Source organism: Adelges cooleyi, unplaced genomic scaffold (genome assembly GCF_023614345.1).
Source record: "Adelges cooleyi isolate 19-005CV unplaced genomic scaffold, UGA_ACOO_1.1 ACOO_flye_CR_arks_rails_tigmint_CR_PRNA_2, whole genome shotgun sequence".
NCBI lineage: Eukaryota > Metazoa > Arthropoda > Insecta > Hemiptera > Adelgidae > Adelges > Adelges cooleyi.
In genome coordinates, this window is record NW_026095860.1 from 829,428 (window position 1) to 849,460 (window position 20,033).

The 20,033-nt window shown below is 28.2% G+C and overlaps 2 protein-coding genes and 1 long non-coding RNA gene across 9 annotated transcripts; 2 read left to right on the forward strand and 1 right to left on the reverse strand.

Annotated features, from left to right (window-relative positions):
- Positions 1–1,452: 1,452 nt before the first annotated feature.
- LOC126833239 (uncharacterized) lies at positions 1,453–2,838 on the reverse strand. The gene is made up of 3 exons (XR_007684917.1): positions 2,723–2,838; positions 2,467–2,618; positions 1,453–1,582 (listed from the first exon to the last, which is right to left on the reverse strand). It is a non-coding gene; the product is annotated as an uncharacterized LOC126833239 (long non-coding RNA).
- A 336-nt stretch (positions 2,839–3,174) lies between these two features.
- On the forward strand, positions 3,175–9,075 carry LOC126833236 (zinc finger protein OZF-like). Of its 2 annotated transcripts, XM_050564447.1 has the most exons (5): positions 3,176–3,982; positions 5,348–5,515; positions 6,399–6,566; positions 7,455–7,622; positions 8,066–9,074. In XM_050564447.1, exons 2-5 carry the CDS (start codon positions 5,367–5,369, stop codon positions 8,802–8,804), a joined length of 1,224 nt encoding a protein of 407 aa, XP_050420404.1. In that variant the 5' UTR covers positions 3,176–3,982; positions 5,348–5,366; the 3' UTR covers positions 8,805–9,074. The 2 variants fall into 2 exon arrangements, with proteins under 2 accessions (XP_050420405.1, XP_050420404.1); XM_050564448.1 differs by lacking the exon at positions 6,399–6,566 and having other exon boundaries at positions 3,175–3,982; positions 8,066–9,075.
- Positions 9,076–12,324: 3,249 nt separating this feature from the next.
- On the forward strand, positions 12,325–17,973 carry LOC126833231 (kelch-like protein 2). 6 transcript variants are annotated; one of them, XM_050564432.1, is made up of 12 exons: positions 12,325–12,677; positions 13,228–13,353; positions 13,423–13,555; positions 15,029–15,260; positions 15,337–15,512; positions 15,587–15,695; positions 15,794–15,947; positions 16,092–16,183; positions 16,288–16,605; positions 16,688–16,837; positions 16,988–17,213; positions 17,293–17,973. In XM_050564432.1, the coding sequence occupies exons 3-12, from the start codon at positions 13,506–13,508 to the stop codon at positions 17,481–17,483; spliced, it is 1,698 nt and encodes a 565-aa protein (XP_050420389.1). In that variant the 5' UTR covers positions 12,325–12,677; positions 13,228–13,353; positions 13,423–13,505; the 3' UTR covers positions 17,484–17,973. The 6 variants fall into 6 exon arrangements, with proteins under 6 accessions (XP_050420389.1, XP_050420390.1, XP_050420388.1 ...); XM_050564433.1 differs by having other exon boundaries at positions 13,228–13,298; XM_050564431.1 differs by lacking the exon at positions 13,228–13,353 and having other exon boundaries at positions 12,325–12,681.
- The last annotated feature ends 2,060 nt before the right edge of the window (positions 17,974–20,033 follow it).

Consider the following 20,033-nt stretch of genomic DNA (forward strand, 5'->3'; position numbering starts at 1 on the left):
TAGTAATTCGCGTAACTTAAGAACTCAAAGTAAATTTAAAATAGACTTTAAAGAAACAAAATGAAAAAAACAAGTGCCATCATTATTCTTTCCCTTAAAGATAATATACTGCAACATGTAACGTTTTCAATCCTTGGCTAAAAACAAAACTACAAACTAGGTTTTTTGATAGCAACTTTGGAGGCCTCTAGTCAAGGTGGATTTTGTTTGGTTACTTTAAACAAGTTATGTGTAGTAATTCGCGTAACTTAAGAACTCAAAGTAAATTTAAAATAGACTTTAAAGAAACAAAATGAAAGAAACAAGTGCCATCATTATTCTTTCCTTAAAGATAATATACTGCAACATGTAACGTTTTCAATCCTTGGCTAAAAACAAAACTAAAATGTCTTATCAACCAAAATACAAAAATTACAATTCTTTTGACTCTTAACAGCTTCTTTTGAACTTCCAAGGAACAGATGCCTCTCTGTACAAGCTAAGTTTTAGTACACAAAAACAATAATATCGTGCACGTGTATTGTTCAGGCAATAACGTGTTTTCATATTTAGTAATAAGAAATAATATAAATTTTGTAATAATTCGGTTGTATATTATGTATGACACAATAGGCCTTATATATTATATTGAATGTTGATTTAAGAACTGAAGTGTTGTTATTATCATAGGGTATTTGTAAAATTTTAGAAAAACTAAACTTCACCTACAGCCATGATTACTCCCCCCCCCCTATCTATACAGGGTGATTCTTTTAACGCCTTACACTAGTTTACTCAAAAACTGCTCAGATTTTTCAAAAAAAAAAAAAATGTTTAACTATTTGTTTGTGTGTTTAAAATACTAACTTATTTTATAAGACTTATTTTTGTGTATCTCCCCCCCTTCCTCGAAAACTAGACACCAACTTTTGATTTTCAAATGGCAACCGCTACTTTTTTTTAAATATACATAATCAAAATTGTCTAAATTTAAATGTTTTTACGTTAAATTTTGAAAATATTGATTTGCTAATAAGTTGTTGACAATTTCAAAAACGCAGCTAATAAGAGGCGCTTTTTGTACTTATTGATATTTTACACAGTTGACGCTTAACCCATTTTTTTTATTCGTCATTAGATTATTGTCGGTAGTTTGACAACAAGTAATAACAAAATAATAATAATAACAAGAACCAAACAAAATATAATAATAATCATAGATAAAGAATAAATGTATTATTAAATACCACTTGAGAGATATTTTAACTTCAAAAATAAGAAGGGACAATTAAATTATAACTTGAATAATATGTTTTGTAAAGTTATAAGAAGATTGTATGAAAAATGGATAGTGTATAGTACTAAATAGCTAAATTTAATAAATACTTTCCTCGTGCTAAATACACCAGTATGTCTCTTATTTGACAAAAAAATACAGTATTACAAGTAAAACAAATAAACTTGCGTATCATGTAACGGAAAAGACAGTTTATTGATTGATTTTAAATACTACAAGTTAAGTTTATATTCATTGCACATAATATATCGGATTGGTCTATGGCATTTTTGAGGTGGGCATATTATATGAGTTGAATTAACAGCTCTGGAACAAAAAAATATAATTCGTTAGTTAATAATGTATCAATTAAACAATACAAGTGAAATAATTTTAAATATCTAAACGATCCGTATTAAATATTATATAAAATAATAGATTCAACATTGATGGACTTCTACAGAGATTTAAACACAATAAAATTTTGTTATTTTAAATATAACTGTGCTCAACAAAGATCAAACGTGATAGTTTAAGTAAGAAAAAAGGCACATATATATAATATTATAGAATGATATTTAATTACTAAATATAGTAAGTAGATACAAAAAGGCAATTTTACAGGAGAGCGGTTTTACACCTCATTTTAGTCAGATTTGTACCACGTTTTCAAATAATCTACCAGTTGATCAATACACTGTATTTTTTTTTAGCATTTATAATACAACTCAAGAGAATATTTAAATTTAACTACTAAAAAAAAAAAAAAATTTTAACTGTTTAAAAAGGATTATTTTTTTTTTTAATACGAAGAAAAACTACCAATTCACATATAGGTATTTTAAAGGTACAATAAGTGTTAGCTTTAAGAATTTATTTTTTAAATTTAAAAAAAAAATAGTTTTGAAGTTGTGACGATTTTAAAATGAAAAAACCGTGTAAATTAAAAGGGAAAAATATGGCTCTAAAGGAACCACTCTGAGTTGTCTGAGAAGGTTGATATTTTAAACTTAGGAAATTTTAAGCTTAGAAATTGAATAGAATTTAAAAATACTAAAATTATAAGCTAAAGTGTACTCAAGTATTAAAACAAGCTGGTGATTTTGGCTATAAGTAATTTTAAAAAGGAATATTATCGTTAATAATTTAATTGGTATATATCTAAATAAAGGTGATATAACATTAAAAAATCGGCTTAATTTTGCACTTACCATATTGTGTTGAGAAACTTGGGGTTGGGCCTTGTTGACGATTTTGGCTGATTTGGCGGATTGCACTTGTCCGACCACAACGATGTTCATGGATACCTTTTCTGCGCCCATTTTTGATTTTTGGTTCTTGGAGAACTTAAAGAATAAATATACTAGAAATCAAAACAAAAATTTATATAGCAGTTTAATTTTCAAATCCAATACACGTTGAAAAAAAAATATTGTAATATTATGAAAAAATTGTTTTCAAACTCACCAGCAATAGCGTTATAGAGCAAAACAATTGTATTATGCTTGAACTAAGACTCTACACACTATATTTATATGCTTTAGATATCGCGCGAGTGAAGTGGCGTGATGTGTCTGGCCATAATGGCCATATCCAATGATCACATTCTGATAAAATGGTCTCATCTGTATTTGAAAAAAAATTGTACAAATTTATCTCACAGAAAACTGTTACCTTAACAATAACAAAAGACTATACATTCACGCATTATGTATATTTACTACAGATTAATTCGACTTTCTAAAATTTAACACATTATTCAAAAGTTTCGAGGAATCTATAAATTTATATAATTTACTTTCTTATTTAATTTATGAATATAATAATATTTTTGTTATTATTTACTATTTACAATAGTCCCCTAGACAACTTTTTATGTAATTCTTTAATTTTTTCGGTTTTATATTTTTCAAAAAATAGTGTGATTTGTTATAGTTTTTATATTTGATTAAAAGTAAAAAACTTATATTTAGGGTCGGCTAGTAGTAAATCAGAATGGTCACGTTCCCCGAATAAATTAAAAACCGTAACGTAGTACCTTATATTAGTTATTACATTGTATGAAAAAATATTGGGAAAAAGATAGCACATGCCGTTTTTTTTTTTTGTTATGTAATTATAATATTAAACACTAATTTTACAAGTCGGCGAAAGGGGTTTCCATGACGAATAAAAACTTAGGTAAACGCATTAATACATTTTCTAGGATGTCGATGAAGGTAAATTTACAACGAGCTTGGAAACCAAAATTGGGAATTTTGATTTGTATGTGTTCTAAAACCCGCGACAGTTTATCTCCATGCTGCGGTGTACCTACTCCTTTGGCAACCACTCGTTATCACACAAACACACACACTATCACAAATCTGTCTAGAAAATGTTAGCGTTGTTCTGTAGTTGTCGTTAATAAACCTACATAAAATACAAATTTTGTTTTTGTTAATAATTGGAACTTTTATTTTGTAATCTCTCCTTTCTGTGAATTATAACTAGCTGAATTCGATTTAGCGCCACAGAAACAATTTGTTTTCATTATTGTTGCTACGGGACCGATTCGTGAGAATTTCTAGATTTTAATCATAATAACTTAGTTGAAGTTTATGATAAATACTTAACGTATTGTGTCGTGTTTCGTTAGTAAGTTACAATTGAGTTTTTTTTGTAATTTGTTTATTATACATTTTAAGTAGCAGCCCTTTACGACAGCGGTTTACGGTTCTACGTTGTGTGAGTACCTACCGTTTTGTATTTCTAATTTATTTACACTATTGCCGTGTTTTCTGTCTTTCATCGACTTAGATTACTGCTTGTGAATAAATAGAATCATAATCTATAGGTGTTTGCTTAATACTTATTATTTACTCTAAATTCGGTTGAATGACACAAGATCAACGCCACTTTAAATTAATCTATTCGGTCAAATGGCCTATCGTTTAGCTTTAAACTTTATCGTTTTCTTACCTACAAGACATACTTAAAGTTTTGTGTTATTCATCTAATTTAAGTAAACTAAAATTTAGTTTTAAATGTTTAAAAAAAAACAAAATATACCATTAAACATTTTGTTGGTTTTTGTATTTCAAATAATGTAAACTAAATTATTCTTTATTTATTTTTATTGTATTCAAGCTTCGGCAACTCAGGCCTAATAGGTAAAATAGGACGACTTATTAATCCTCTATGCATATATGGCACAGAAATAAAGTTAAATCATAATTATAGTGTTTTGAAGCTAAGTGAGATGTGCTTGTACACATTCTACTTTAATATATACAAGTGATTATTTTATCGTGGACCACTCAGAAAATTTTTGCCATTACTGGTCATTCAAACAGTGAAAAGTTTGAATCAGTTTGAATGACCAGTAATTGCAAAAATAATCTGAATACACATTTTTCCAAATGTCAGGTGATACAAGCACATGGGTAGTACTACATTATTGTTGCTAAGCGTCCGATTTTAATCATAAGAACTTGGTCGAATTCTATGATAAATACCTAACGTATTGCGTTTTTGAGTTACAATTGAGTTTTGTCTTGCCTGTAATTTATTTATCATACATTTTATGTAGCACCCCTGGACAGTGTATTACGGTTCTACGTTGTGTGAGTACCTACCGTTATGTATTTCTAATTTATTTACATTATTGTTGTGTTTTGTCTTTCATTAACTTACAATACTGCTTGTGAATAATTAAAATCTTAATCTATAGAAGTTTGTTTACTCATATTTTTACTTTGTTTACTTATTATTTACTCGGAGTTAAGTCGAGTAATACGAGATCAACGCCACTTAAATTTAATGTAGTCGACGAAATTGGCTATCGTCTAGCTTTAGTCTTTATCGTACTACCTACTTACCTACAAGTCATACTTGTAGTTTAGTGTTATTCGTCTAATTTAAGTAAATTAATATTTAGTTTTAAATATTAAAAAAAAAACAAAATATACCACTCAAAACTTTGTTGGTTTTTTACTGTCAAAATCATGTTAACTAAATTATTCTTTATTATATCATTAGTAGTACTAAATTTGTTATTATAAAAAATAGTAAAATGTTGTAATTAATTTGTCCTATAAATGTCAATTATAGAGTTTGAAAGCGGTATAAAATGTTGAAAATTAAACTTGAAAATGATGAAACAGAACAACACTCCTTTGAAGTCATTGCACCCAAACCGTTAGATGTGCAGTTCACGAAAAATGAAATTTCTACAACAGAGGAGTATTTGGTAAAGAATGAAGTCGACAATACTTATGAGTAAGTCAATTTTATGACCTTTTTTTTACTAGATAAAACAATTATGCTTTTGTAGCTATGACTTTCTCCGTAATTAAAAAAAAAATTTAATTAATGATGTCCTAATTAATTTTCAAAATAGTAATAATAATATTGTTTAAACAATTATTTTTGACGTTATAAGAAGTAAAGAGAATTATGAACTTTTCTTGAGTAACTTATTCCACTTTAAGCTATTATAAATCATAAGGGCTTATATTATATTAAACATTAGAGTTTATTTGAAACTTATTATCGATCTGTTAAATTTTTCAATAAAATATATACTCTTTTGAAATAACTGTTTGGTAAGTGATCATGTGCATCTAAATAACTTTTTAATACCAAAAAGAAGCCAATCGTTTATTTAGTTATTTAAGTATAAAATCTCATGTATCCTAAAAGATAGGTGCTTCGTACACCGGAGTCGAGTTGTGTCTAGTAACACGGGATCAACGCCACATTAAATTAACCTAGTTGGCAAAATAGTCTATCGTCTAGCTTTAATCTTTATCGTTTAGACTTCTTACCTACAAGTCAATAGTCATACTTGTAGTTTTGTGTTATTCATCTAATTTAAGTAAATTAAAATTTAGTTTTAAATGTTAAAAAAAAAAACAAAATATACCACTGAAAATTTGGTCGGTTTTTATTGTTCAAATCATGTAAACTAAATTATTCTTTTTTTTTTTTTATTCAAGCTTCGGCAACTTAGGCCATTAGCTGTCTTCTTTATTATATCATTATTATTACAAATATTTGGTACTAAATAAAAAGTAGTTAAAATTATGTAGTTAAGTCGTGCCATTAATCCTTTATGCATGTATGGCACCGATATACAACTAATGTTAAATGTCCATTATAGAGTTTTAAAGCAGTACAATATGTTGAAAATTAAACATGAAAACGATGAAACAGAAGAACACTCCTTTGAAGTCATTGCACCCAAACCGTTAGATGTGCAGTTCACGAAAAATGAAATTTCTACAACAGAGGAGTATTTGGTAAAGAATGAAGTCGACAATACTTATGAGTAAGTCAATTTTATTACCATTTTTTTACTAGATAAAACAATTATGCTTTTGTAGCTATGACTTCCTCCGTAATTAAAAAAAAAATTTAATTAATGATGTCCTAATTAATTTTCAAAATAGTAATAATATAATATTGTTGAAACAATTATTTTTGACGTTATAAGAAGTAAAGAGAAATATGAACTTCTCTTGAGTAACTTATTCCACTTTAAGCTATTAGAAATCATAAGGGTTTATATTACATTAAACATTAGAGTTTATTTGAAACTTATTATCGATCTGTTAAATTTTTCAATAAAATATATACTCTTTTGAAATAACTGTTTGGTAAGTGATCATGTGCATCTAAATAACTTTTTAATACCAAAAAGAAGCCAATCGTTTATTTAGTTGTTTAAGTATAAAATCTCATGTATCCTAAAAGATAGGTGCTTTGTACACCGGAGTCGAGTTGTGTCTAGTAACACGGGATCAACGCCACATTAAATTAACCTAGTTGGCAAAATAGTCTATCGTCTAGCTTTAATCTTTATCGTTTAGACTTCTTACCTACAAGTCAATAGTCATACTTGTAGTTTTGTGTTATTCATCTAATTTAAGTAAATTAAAATTTAGTTTTAAATGTTAAAAAAAAAAAACAAAATATACCACTGAAAATTTGGTCGGTTTTTATTTTTCAAACAATGTAAACTAAATTAATCTTTTTTTTTATTATTATTCAAGCTTCGGCAACTTAGGTCATTAGCTGTCTTCTTTATTATATCATTATTATTACAAATATTTGGTACTAAATAAAAAGTAGTTAAAATTATGTAGTTAAGTCGTGGTATTAATCCTTTATGCATATATGGCACCGATATACAACTAATGTTAAATGTCTATTATAGAGTTTTAAAGCGGTACAATATGTTGAAAATTAAACATGAAAACGATGAAACAGAAGAACACTCCTTTGAAGTCATTGCACCCAAACCGTTAGATGTGCAGTTCACGAAAAATGAAATTTCTACAACAGAGGAGTATTTGGTAAAGAATGAAGTCGACAATACTAATGAGTAAGGCGATTTTTATTGCAATTTTTTTTTTATGCTAAATAAAACAATTAAGTTTTTTTAATGATGTCGTCCTCCCTATTATCAATGCTAATTTACTTATAGTTTTCGACGAGATGAATATTTAATTATTCTATGATTCCGTTGTACTTTCCTACTTCTTCAACTCCTCTTAATTTAATTTATTTTTTCTTAAAAAATAACATTTACAGTATTCCTACCGCTAGTAGTAGTATATTTGAGAATATAAAAAATTAGTTTTATAAAATAACATAAGTAAAAATATTTTCAAACGGATAAATTACAACACTATTATGTGTCGTATGGCAAATCGTTGAAACTATTTCTTAAAAATGATGCTTGTTTGGTGCGTTAACACGTGTTATATTAGCTGTATTAATATTTGCTATGAATAATTGATCTTAAATTCATTTATTTTGTTGCAGTGTGCATTATCCGCGTAACGAGATGGACACAAACTCTACGGATTACTACAATACTCGAAACAAAGATGGCCTATTCAATTGCGATATTTGTTTGAAAAGTTTTTCGTTCAAATCAAACCTGAGAACACATTGGCGCGTTCATACGGACGAAAAGCCTTTTGAATGCAATGTCTGTAATAAAACTTTTTGTCAAAAATCTAACCTGAAAACTCACCAAAGAACGCATACCGGCGAAACGCCCTTTGAATGCGATGTGTGTAAAAAAACACTCAGTCGACGGTCTTCTCTGGACAGCCACAAAAGGACACATACCGGCGAGAAACCGTTTAAATGCGATGTCTGTGCGAAATGTTTCAATACACAATCTTACCTGAAAACTCACAAAAGGATACACATGGGCAAGAAACCTTTTAAGTGCAACGTCTGTGAAAAAACATTCAGTCAACGATGTCATCTCAAGACACATGCACGTATACATACCGGCGAGAAACCCTTTAAATGCCATGTCTGTGCAAAATGTTTTAATACACAATCTTACCTGGAAACTCACAAAAGGATACACATGGGCAAGAAACCCTTTAAGTGCAACGTCTGTGAAAAAACATTCAGTCAACAATGTCATCTCAGAACACATGAACGCATACATATCGGTGGGGTACGGCATAAATGCTCAGTCTGTGATAAATCCTATGGTCGCCGAGATAATCTGAAAAGACATCAAGCAAAAGCACACCACTAAAAAAGCCTTTTTTTGTTTATAGTTTTTTAATGTTTACCATCGTTTAACTGATCATTTGACTTTGACGTTTTTTTTATTTGACTTATAACTCCTCTTTTCACAGACCATATAAAATGTTTAGTTTTTTAATTTTTTATAATATAATTTTTTTAGTTCCATAATTTACACATGAAAAATAGTAGATAATATTGTTACTATTGGTATTTAGTGTTCAAATAATATGATAATGTATTTTATAATAATTACTGTTGTGGTTTTTTAAAGATAAATTATTTATAATACACCACTAATATGTGTAAGTTTGTATTTTAAAATTGATTTATACTTTAAAATATTTATTTCTATCCGACTAATCATGTTTATGGAAACTATTTTTTATCATTTGATTATTTTTGTTTATTTTTTTTTTTTCATCTGTATGAATATATTTTTTTATTAATTTCGCTACTTTTATATTTTAATCATTTGTTTGATGCATTAATTACACGTTTTAACAATAGGTAGGTTATTATATTGTTTCTATTATTTATTAAAATATGTTTATAGTGTACAGTATACTAACTGTTGATTTTTTTGTTACATGTTTCTATTTTAAATTAAAATTTGTTTCGATATGTATTTTAACTTAATCGACCAATCGTGTGTTTAAGTGAATTATTTTATAATTAATAAATTTAATTTTTTTTTTCCAGGCAAACATTTGTATTTTCTGTTTATGTTGCTACTTTTTTGTTACATTAAAAATTCGTATTTGAGGTAGATGGTGTTTTTAGTTTGTAGTGTGCAAGATGTCATAAAATTGAAAAGAAGCGTTTAAGGAATAAATATGACACATTTTAAAATACTATTGTAATAAAAATAGGTTTCGGATCTTTTTCTAAAAATCGTCCCATGCATATTTAAACACAATTTATAAAATACCACCAGAAGCATTGTTTGTAATTTTGCCAAATGCTCAATATGAAGTTATTTCATAATATATAATTGTCGATGTAGACTTTTTTAATTTTAACGAGGTTCAATGTAGGTGTTAATGTTTAAGTATGAATATTCGTAAAAATAATACCATTAAAAATTCAGTGGTGGTGTAATCAGGTAAAAGAAACTATGTCTCAGTAAGAACAGTTCATAAATGGATTTAACAGTTATTACCAATTTCTTAGGTGAGTTTCTTTTTAGTTTTCGCAAAATAAAAACTATATTTACAATTGGCTAAAAATATCTTGACCAAACTGAAAGATTGAAAATTTGTAAACTGTTGGGAAATTATGTCGACGATGGTCGGAGAAAAATGTGTAGTCAAAATTTTGAATACCTAGATTAAAAAAAAACGGTCCAATTTTTTTTTTCGATCCAGTGATTTTGCTCATGAGACGCAGCCTTTTGAATTTTCAACGATTGTCTCCTCGGACTGTTTTCGAAAATTATATTTTGAAAATTATTTACTTCCTCACGAACTCCGTTGAAAGTATAAATTACTATCAGTCGAAGAATTACGATAATATGTACACCGTTAGTATTACTAATAAGTTACCTGATAGAATGCAAATATTCCTAGGCAATTTGTCAGAAGTTGAAAAAGCACTAAACACATTCACTGACAAGTCTTGCGAGGTTCAGTCAGATACGCATACAAACAACGAGGTTCCCCAAAATTCTCAAAAGGACATAGAGGGGCAACTCGATATAAAAATAAACTATTTTATAGAAACTGTGTTTCCAAATTTGGGTTTAAATACAACCCAATTAGAAGCACTATCGTTAGAGTGAGGTCAGAAAATTCAGATTAATACAATATCTATAATTTTAATAAATCTCAGTGTAATCTTATTATTTTATTGAACACTATTATATTTGCACATTCAAATTTAACATGCACTAATTTTTGTTTTATTTTCAAAGCTTTGCACCTACATTACTCATAAGACCTCGAATTATGTTCAAAATAAACTGCTAAGAAATTTAATGTTTTCTTGTAACCCACTTTTAAGACACGATTTGATCTTACTTATATTATATTGTGTAATGTGCGTAGCACTTTATAAAAATATCTTAAATTTGTTTTAAATATATGTATTTTTGAAGCTAAAAATAAATGGCTTTCTGAAATTAGACCTTGTCTCTGATTTTTTATGTTACTTTCTATTTATTGTTAAATGAAAAACAAAGTAAGAATATTTTGAGTATATTATAAGTGTATGTTCATAAAAATATTTCAAGTTGGACCTAAGAAGCAGAAATTTGTGTTGTACAATAACAACAAAATGTACTACTACTTCGTTAGCAAAGTTAAAAAGATTCAGATGCAAAAACTGGCGGAACACGAAGCTATGTTAGTTATTTAATTAATTACTCTATTAATGAGTCTAAAATCGCAAAAAACGATAAAATGTGGTATGCTGAGTTTTAGTTTAAAGAACTAAGAAAGTAGTCGATTTATAATATGTCTTTGAGGTCGGCGAGTTCAAATATTACCTCAGATGTACAATAAATTTCCTAAGTATTATTATACAATATACAAATTAAAACATGTATACCTACATATTTTAAATAAAGGTTAGGTTAGGTTCAATCATACACATTCAAAGTTAGATCTGTATTATACAGGCATACAGGGTGCGATACATTTTGGGTAAAACACTAATTTTCTCGGAAAAAAAAAAAAAAATTCCTAAAATTTCCTGAAAATTTGTAGTCCAACCCTTATACAAAAAAAAAGGGTAGGACGTCACTTTTTCAAATGGCAACATATGTTTTAAATTCCATATATAATATAGACAACAAATTTTTAAAAATGTTGTTGTTTGAATTTTGAATTTTTATCCATTCGTTCGCTTGTTATGACTGTAAATATTTGAATTTTTATCTATATTTCTCAATATTTTCAATCGGTTCATCAAAGACAAGTAGTTTTTGTTACACCAGTCATCATGTAAAATAATAATTTCGTCGGTAAAAATCCGATTTTCGGAGAAAACTAGTGTCTTATCCAAAATGAATCACGCTGTACTGTCAGCTCAACATACGTTATAATTTTATCGAATTACGACTTCGTAAAATATTGTACATGCATATAAAATAACTGACTTGTAAGAGCATGTAGTGTGCTGAAACATTTTAATTGAATTAATAAAAAAAAAACAATATTTCTACGAGATATAAATCCTAATTCATCTCGATAATTATTATACAAAGATTTGGCGTTAGAAGTTACATAACCGAAATGGAGTTCTAATGTTGAGTGCCTAAATACAATAGTGTAGAATTATATACAAAATATATATTTAGTGAGCAACGAGTAATCCTCATCGTTGTACTTAATAATAATAGTACAACTGTACACTATAGTTTGAACACATTGCGAAAAATGTCCCACCGGAGTTGGCAATTTTATCTGTTTGCCTCCAAAAAGGCGCGACAGTTTACCTCCACGCTGCGGTGTACCACCACCTGTGGCAATCACTCGTTATCACACACACACACACACTATCACAAATCTGTTTGGACAATTTTAGCGTTTCCCTCCAGTTTGCGTTAAAAACCTACATATTAAATACAATAAGTCATGTTGTTTTTAATAATTGAGATTTATTTTTGTACACTCTGAATTTCTGTGAATTATTATACCGGTTCGATTAGATTCAGGGCCGTAGAAACAATTTGTGTACATTATCGTTGCTACGCGTCCGATTCGTGAAATTCCATAGATATGAATTATAATAACTTCTCTCGATTTCTGTGATAAATATCTAACGTATTGCGCCGTGTTTTGTTATTGAGTTACAATATTAAGTTTTGTCTTGCCTGTAATCCGTTTATTATACATTTAAAAGTAGCAGCCCGAACAGTGGTTTACGATTGTACGTTGTGCGAGTAGGTACTTACTGTTTTGTACTTCTAATTTATTTAATAAAGTAACGCCCCGCTGGGAGCAATGAGTACAGATGTAATACAGTAATAACATTAAACAACTTTAACGTTAACACAATAAACATTTAACAACCTTATTAACTAACACATATATCAATCACATTAAAAGTTCCGGGCTATCAACATATCCATTTAAAGTTTTAAAAATAAATAGAGTATCCATATAAGACCGTCTATTTTTTAACGAGACAAGGTTAATTTATATTCATTGTTGCCGTGTTATCTGTCTTTCGTTGACTAGAATACTGATTGTGAATAAATAGAATTAGGTTGAATGACACGAGATCAAGGCCACTTGAATTAATCTACTCAGTCAAATGGGTTATTGTTTAGCTTTAACGTTTATCGTCTTAGCTTTTTACCTACACAATTCATACTTAAGTTTTGTGGTATTCATCTAATTAACATTAATTTTTTTATGTTTAGAAAAGACAAAATATACCATTTATAACTTTATTGATTTTTATTTTTCAAATAATGTAATTTGTTTTAGGCATACATACTATATTAACCATTGTGACCATTAAAGGACCATGTAAAACAATTTCACATGATTTTTTTCTCGTAAAGCATTTGAGATACAGTTTTATTAAAATTAGGCACTTTGTTGTGGTTGATAGTAAAATATTTTTTTTCCTCGTCTTTTTAATTAAAAAATTAATTGTATTTTGTATCTTATTGGTTTTAGGTTAGCTAATTTTACAATTAGATAACAATCAAACACAGACAAGGTACATCTATAATCTATACTGTAATACAAGCTAAACAATTATGGAAGTTATTATGCAAGAACACTTTGAAAAAATGTTTCAATTCTATAAGTAAGTCATTAATTGATTAGTATTTTACAAGTCGTATTTATTACGGATTTATGTTTGTATTTAAATTGTGCGCTTTTGAAATAATATACCTAGCTGAGTCGTTGGGTGATCATTTAATCGTGAACTACTCAATATTTCTTAGTGTTAAATAAGAAATTAAATTTTTTATTTTCATATTGTTTTTTTTAGGGATGGGCCGATACCACTTTTTACCGATACTTAATATTCGGATATATGTTGCCGATATAAAACCTATACCCTATATGTTAAAAAAATAAAAATTGTTTGCAAAAACCATGATTTGATTATAAAACAAAACCTATACCATTATATCACAAACCTATACCCGATAAAACCAATATTACACATTACCTACCATTGATTATTTTTTTGGTATCGTTCCAAATATCAGTTTCCCGAAAAAAAAAAAACGATACCGATAAAACCGATACCACAAATATCGTCTGATATCTAGTATCGGCCCACACCTAGTTTTTATACAATATGATCTCAATTTTTCACAATTTTTTTTGTTTGTACCCCCCACCTAACTTAGTTTTTTTTATTGCTTCTTTTGAAACTTGAAAAGCTTTTCATTAATTTCATTAAATTTTTAAATTAAGATTATTGTAACTAAGATTTTGACTGGTTAATAACCAGTTTTGAATCACTACTTTTAAAGTTATAAGAGTAAGTTAGGGCAGGTGGGGAAGAGCGATTGAAAATACTACACTCCACCTTTCCTGCTGCCTAAACTTAAAACTCCGATAACTTAAAAAAATAGTTACTAAAACTGGTTATCGACCGGTCAAAAACTTTAGTACATAGTTCCCAATTTAAAAAGTTAATGAAATGTATGCGATAAGATTTAAGTTTCAAAATATGCTATCAAAAACAGTAAGTTGGGAGGGGGGTGAAAACAAATGGTGTTAATTGAATTTTAAAATCTATAATTCAAATCTTTCATTTAAAAATGATGTGTCCTTTTTTTTGCATAATCCAAATATCAAAAGTCTAAACTTTTAATTGGATGGTGTTATGCAGGAAGCACCCAACCCGCAAACCATACTACACTTAGTGTACTAACTGTAGTATAGGTATACTGCACTAGTTAAACTAAAATCTCGATTTTTTTTTGTGGGTTGGTTGCTTTCGGCATAAGGCCATTCAGTTTAGTTATTTCTAGAACTTTGTCTTAACTGATTTTTTTTTTTTTGTTTATACTATGAAAAAACGAGAACAATAAAGGTTTTACAAACATTATCATCAATATTTATTTAATTCTTGTAATTATCAATAAAATATTTTTATTATAAGAAACAGTATTTTAAGACAATTCTCTAAAAAAACAAAGTTTTTATTGCATATTTTAATATTGCTTTTCAGAAGTCGTTCAGAATAAAATATGAATTTTATAGTCATTTATAACAACTAATGAAAATAAATACATTAATATGGATACATTTTTTCTAGGGACAAAGAATTTTGTGATGTAACCTTGGTTACTGATGCAGGCCTAAAAATAGAAGCTCACAGAAATATATTGGCTTCTGCGATTCATGTATTTTACACGATGTTCAGCGGTCATTTTAAGGAAAGAAACGAAAATGAGATTCTTATAAAAGATATAGATTCTGAAATTTTAGAATTGGTGGTGAAATTTGCATATACTTGTAAACTGGATATTGAAGAAAATAATTGTGAAGTAGGAAATATGCAATAGGATATACTATTTATAAAACATTACACTATTTTTATTTACTTGTTATTATATTTTGTAGAAACTATTGATGGCTGCTAATATGTATGGTCTAAATCATATAAAAGAATTATGTTTTAAACATATTAAAGAAAACATAAATCCTACAAATTGTGTGAGTTTTATGAAAACTTCCAAATTAATATCACATGAAAAGATTTACAATTTTTGTTGGTCATATTTTTTAAACAATTGCACGTGAGTAATCAGGTGCTTCATATGATCGCATTATTTATTTAAATAATCAAATAATAGAACAAATATTTTTTTAGTACAATTTTGAATTCTGATCAAGCATTAGAAACACTTTATGAATATGAGTTTGATGATGTTGTCGAGTTTATTACACGTGATGATTTAGTAATTGATTCTGAGGAAAAGGTATAATTATTGTAACATTAAAAGAAAGAAAAAAATTACTTATTTTAATGTTGTTGTTTCTATTACAATTATTTAATTCATTTTTGCGTTTATTTTAGATATTTGATTTTATCATTGGGTGGATACGCTATAACTCAGATGAACGTAATGACTTGTTACCGGTTCTTATGAAATATTTACGTTTGCCTTTAATTTCAAAAGAAGGACTACAAAGGATTTATAAAGAACCATTAGTGAGAAATAATAATGATGGTAAGTACATATTGTTGATATTCCAATCGGGTCAACATTCAATCTAAATTGTGCCATTTATTTATACATACAATAGCGCCTATAGGTGAAATATATTATTGATGTCTCTTTTAAATAAATATTATTATTGTTATGCTTTTTTAGTTTTGAGAGGCATATTAGAAAATATTATTACTCACGACTGTTTAAAACCATCGTATACTCAAGGAAGATGTACTCAAAGTGAATCATCAAATGTATGTAGACATTTTAAAACTAAATTTTTACATTGTATAGGTACACAATAGTTGTACTAGTTATGTGCTTGTATCACCTGACATTTGTATATTTGTGTATTCAGATTATTTTTGCAATCACTGGTGATTCAAACAGTGGTGGTTCCAGTGTAAAGTATATGGATATTAGAAACGATAATGACTTAAAATGGAAACCAAGCGATCATTTATTTTTATTGCCTCCTCGTAAAGACTCAAAGATGGTAGTCTCTGAAAATGGGATAATACTTGCCATTGGTGGTAGAAATAAGTCTAATAATGTAGTCAATCTTGTAGACGAGCTTGATCTTAAGTCAAAATCAAAACAATGGGTTTCCACAAGGCCATTGAAACAACCACGATCAAGTTTTGCTGTTTGTACATACAAACAGTACATATATGTCGTATGTATTAGTTTTATTGTAGTTAACATAACGAATACATGTTGTATACAAGAAAAAATTTTTTTTTTTTTTTATGACATAGGTTGGAGGCTCTGATTTATTATTTAGTAATCGTTTGAATTCTGTAGAATACTATGATACAAATTCAAAAGTATGGACAGAAATTACTGAACCAATGCCCACTGCACGATCCTCGTGCAGTGCTGCAGTATTTAATAATAAATTATATGTAGTAAGTAAACACAATTTAACCATAAATACCATGCCCAACTACTAAACAAGTTTCTAATTATATTTTTATTACAAAATGATTATAAACTTTTCATTTAACAAGCTATTATTGTTTGTAAGCATTTTAATCAAGTTTCATTGTTTTGTGTAGTTTGGCGGATTTAATGGTATCCCTCTTGCAACTGTAGAGTACTATGATTTTGAAAAGACACACTGGAAACAACTCGATCCTATGCCGATACAAAATTATTACATGAATATATCAAAAATAGATAACGTCGTTTATCTCATTGGTGGTGATTATGCACCTCGACGAGTTTTTAAATTCGATTTACAACATTTCAAATGGGATGAAATGCCTAACATAAACATGGATTGTAAGGATGTGCTCAAGTCTGTATATATTTAATCAAATATATAATACTTATTTTTACTCATAAATATTATAAAATGCAGGTGTTGTTATCATGAAAAACGACTTATTTGTGTTTGTGAATCATCAAGGAAAACTTCATTGTGAAAGATATGACAGAGGAAAAAATCAGTGGCAATTGATTGACAGGGCAAGAGAAGGGTCATCATCCCTAACAAGTCATATCATTACTTTCAATCATATTACTCTTGAATCCCATGGTATTCAGTTATAGAAATATTTTTTTTAATAATACCTTTTTGTGATTTCAATTTAGTCTTAAAATTATTTACACATTTTGTTGTTGATGATTTATTTGTATTTATTGCCCTGATTGTCAGGCCAAAAGAGATATGAAACGTTTTTGTTATAATATTGCTTTTAATGATGTTACTCTGATATCATATTATGGTATTCACTTATAATATTACTTTTTATTAATTAAATCCTGTGAGTAAAAATTGGTTGTACAATTATTCATTTTTTGGACTTTAATTTCGATCACAAACTATGTATTATTTATGTAACGTTAGAGATTGCAAAATGTTGGAACAGGTTGTGGGAAATCCCTGGGTTAGCGCCTGCTGTGTGGTACCTCTAATTTATTATTAAGTTTTAATTATAAATTAACTAGAAAATACAAAGAAAGCTATACTTTTTATCATATTATAATAAATACAATTTGTGCAATTATAGTCTACAAGTAAATTATATCCGTCGACAAAAGCCTCAATTTGTTATTATATCTTGAATACATTTATTAGAACTATAATGATATGATAAAGGTAATGTTTTTTTTGTGTTCAAGCCCGAAATAACCTATATTTTGTCTAAAATACATCTATATACAATATATAACATGATACTTACATTTTTTATTGTTATTCAATGTAATTAATGATTTTATAACTTATGGCATTTAACGTCGGAGTTTATAACATAAGAAAAGTTTATACGGAATAACGTAAAATCTATCCGCAAATTAGATATCAACCGTTTTATCCATTTTTGGTTTGATTTCAGATTACTTTTTAAAGATAGTAAATACTAATAAAATCTTGTTGTTTTAGGAATAGTCGTTTTATTTGTAGACCTACAACCGCGCATTTGTACAGTGATTATTTTAAGGCTTAATCATAAAATCTGGTTTTTCTAAACAAAATCTATTCAGACAAAAGTTTAAGATAATTACAGCATGAATAATATGTCATTGCTATTTTAACTCTAATATTATTTGGTAACATTACAAAAAAAAAAAAATTAAATTTATACCATCTACAAAATTGCACAAAACTGTAATATATTAAAAATTATAAAAAAGGATACTATTTGGGTTATTTATACTATTTCTGATCTCGAAGACTCGCTACACGTTTTAGAAGATATCACCAGAACATTATTGTAGATCAACCAACAAGTCCATAGTGTAAATACTAAGGAAATATATATTATGTACTTGATTAGCTAATACAACCGAATGATCACAACGGTTTTTTACATATTAAGTCTTGTCAAAAATAAATTTAAATACGATATTTAAATTATTTTCTCAGCGGAGCTTATACAAAATTAAATCTTAAGTTACTTTTTGACCCCATCTCAGTCTGGGAGACCATATGATAAAAAAAAAAAGGTTAATTTATTGTTTATATGTCTGGAATAGTTTTTTTTAATTGGTTGAGAATCCAATAGTTTTAGTACTCTTAGGTTTTCCACTAATCTTTTTGAAAGTTACTCAATAGCATTCTATATGCGTCTATCCGTCCCTAAAAACGTGTTAGATCTTCAAAATGAAAATACCATGTGGGTTTACAATTCACTGCTTCTTCAGTAGTCAAATACTTCAAGCATTTTATACCGCGAGACCACAATAATGGTATTTTATCCACCAAACTCTTGGCACCTGTTTCTCCAGTATTATTTATAATCACCGAGTCCTGGGTCGCCTGTGCCGTTTTGTCGGTTTCTTAGAAGGAAAAAAAACCAACCGTCGAGTGGTACAAGCGATTACAAGGAAAATGATATACGACTAAATGCATTGAATAATTTTCTAAAGGAGCAAATAAATTAAATAGAAGATGCGTGGGAATCATTTCAACGTTTGGTCGCATAAAGGGACGAAAAATTCGTTTGGGGGTGTAGACCTTAATATATTATTCGGTACCTAGCCAACGTGAGTCAGGAAAGATATGTACATCAACAATACATCATCACATTTATATACATATTTGGTGAGGTATAAAAGATGTTATGGTCAAAATCTTCAAAAATTATTATGAAGTACCGACCAACGCATATTTGTTATTATTTTCGAACATGTCACATCTAACATAATATCATATTTTATTATAACAATGTAATTATATGCAGGAGCTAAAACTGTGTAGATAACCTATTTTTTTGCAGGTAGGTAAATGTCCGACTATATTGTGATACTTATGAATCATGCCATAAAATGTTTACATAAAAAAAAAAATGGACCAATTTGTCAAGGTTTCTTATAATATTATCATCTGATAAATGGCAAGGACTCGTGTGCTTAATAATGAGGTGAAAAAAACATCATCTTATGAACGAATAACTGGCAGATAACATTGTAGTATGAAGATCGTTTGTGTTCACAACGCAAAAAGTAAACATAACAAAAAATAACATAATGACGAAATCGTTATTGTTTTTGGGAGATTGCAAAAATTAGTTTTTTGATGAATAAAGAAATAAAATGCTTGGCAGGTTTTGTTACACGTGCTGATTAGATTGGTGTGGGCAAAATGTTTGCAAAAAT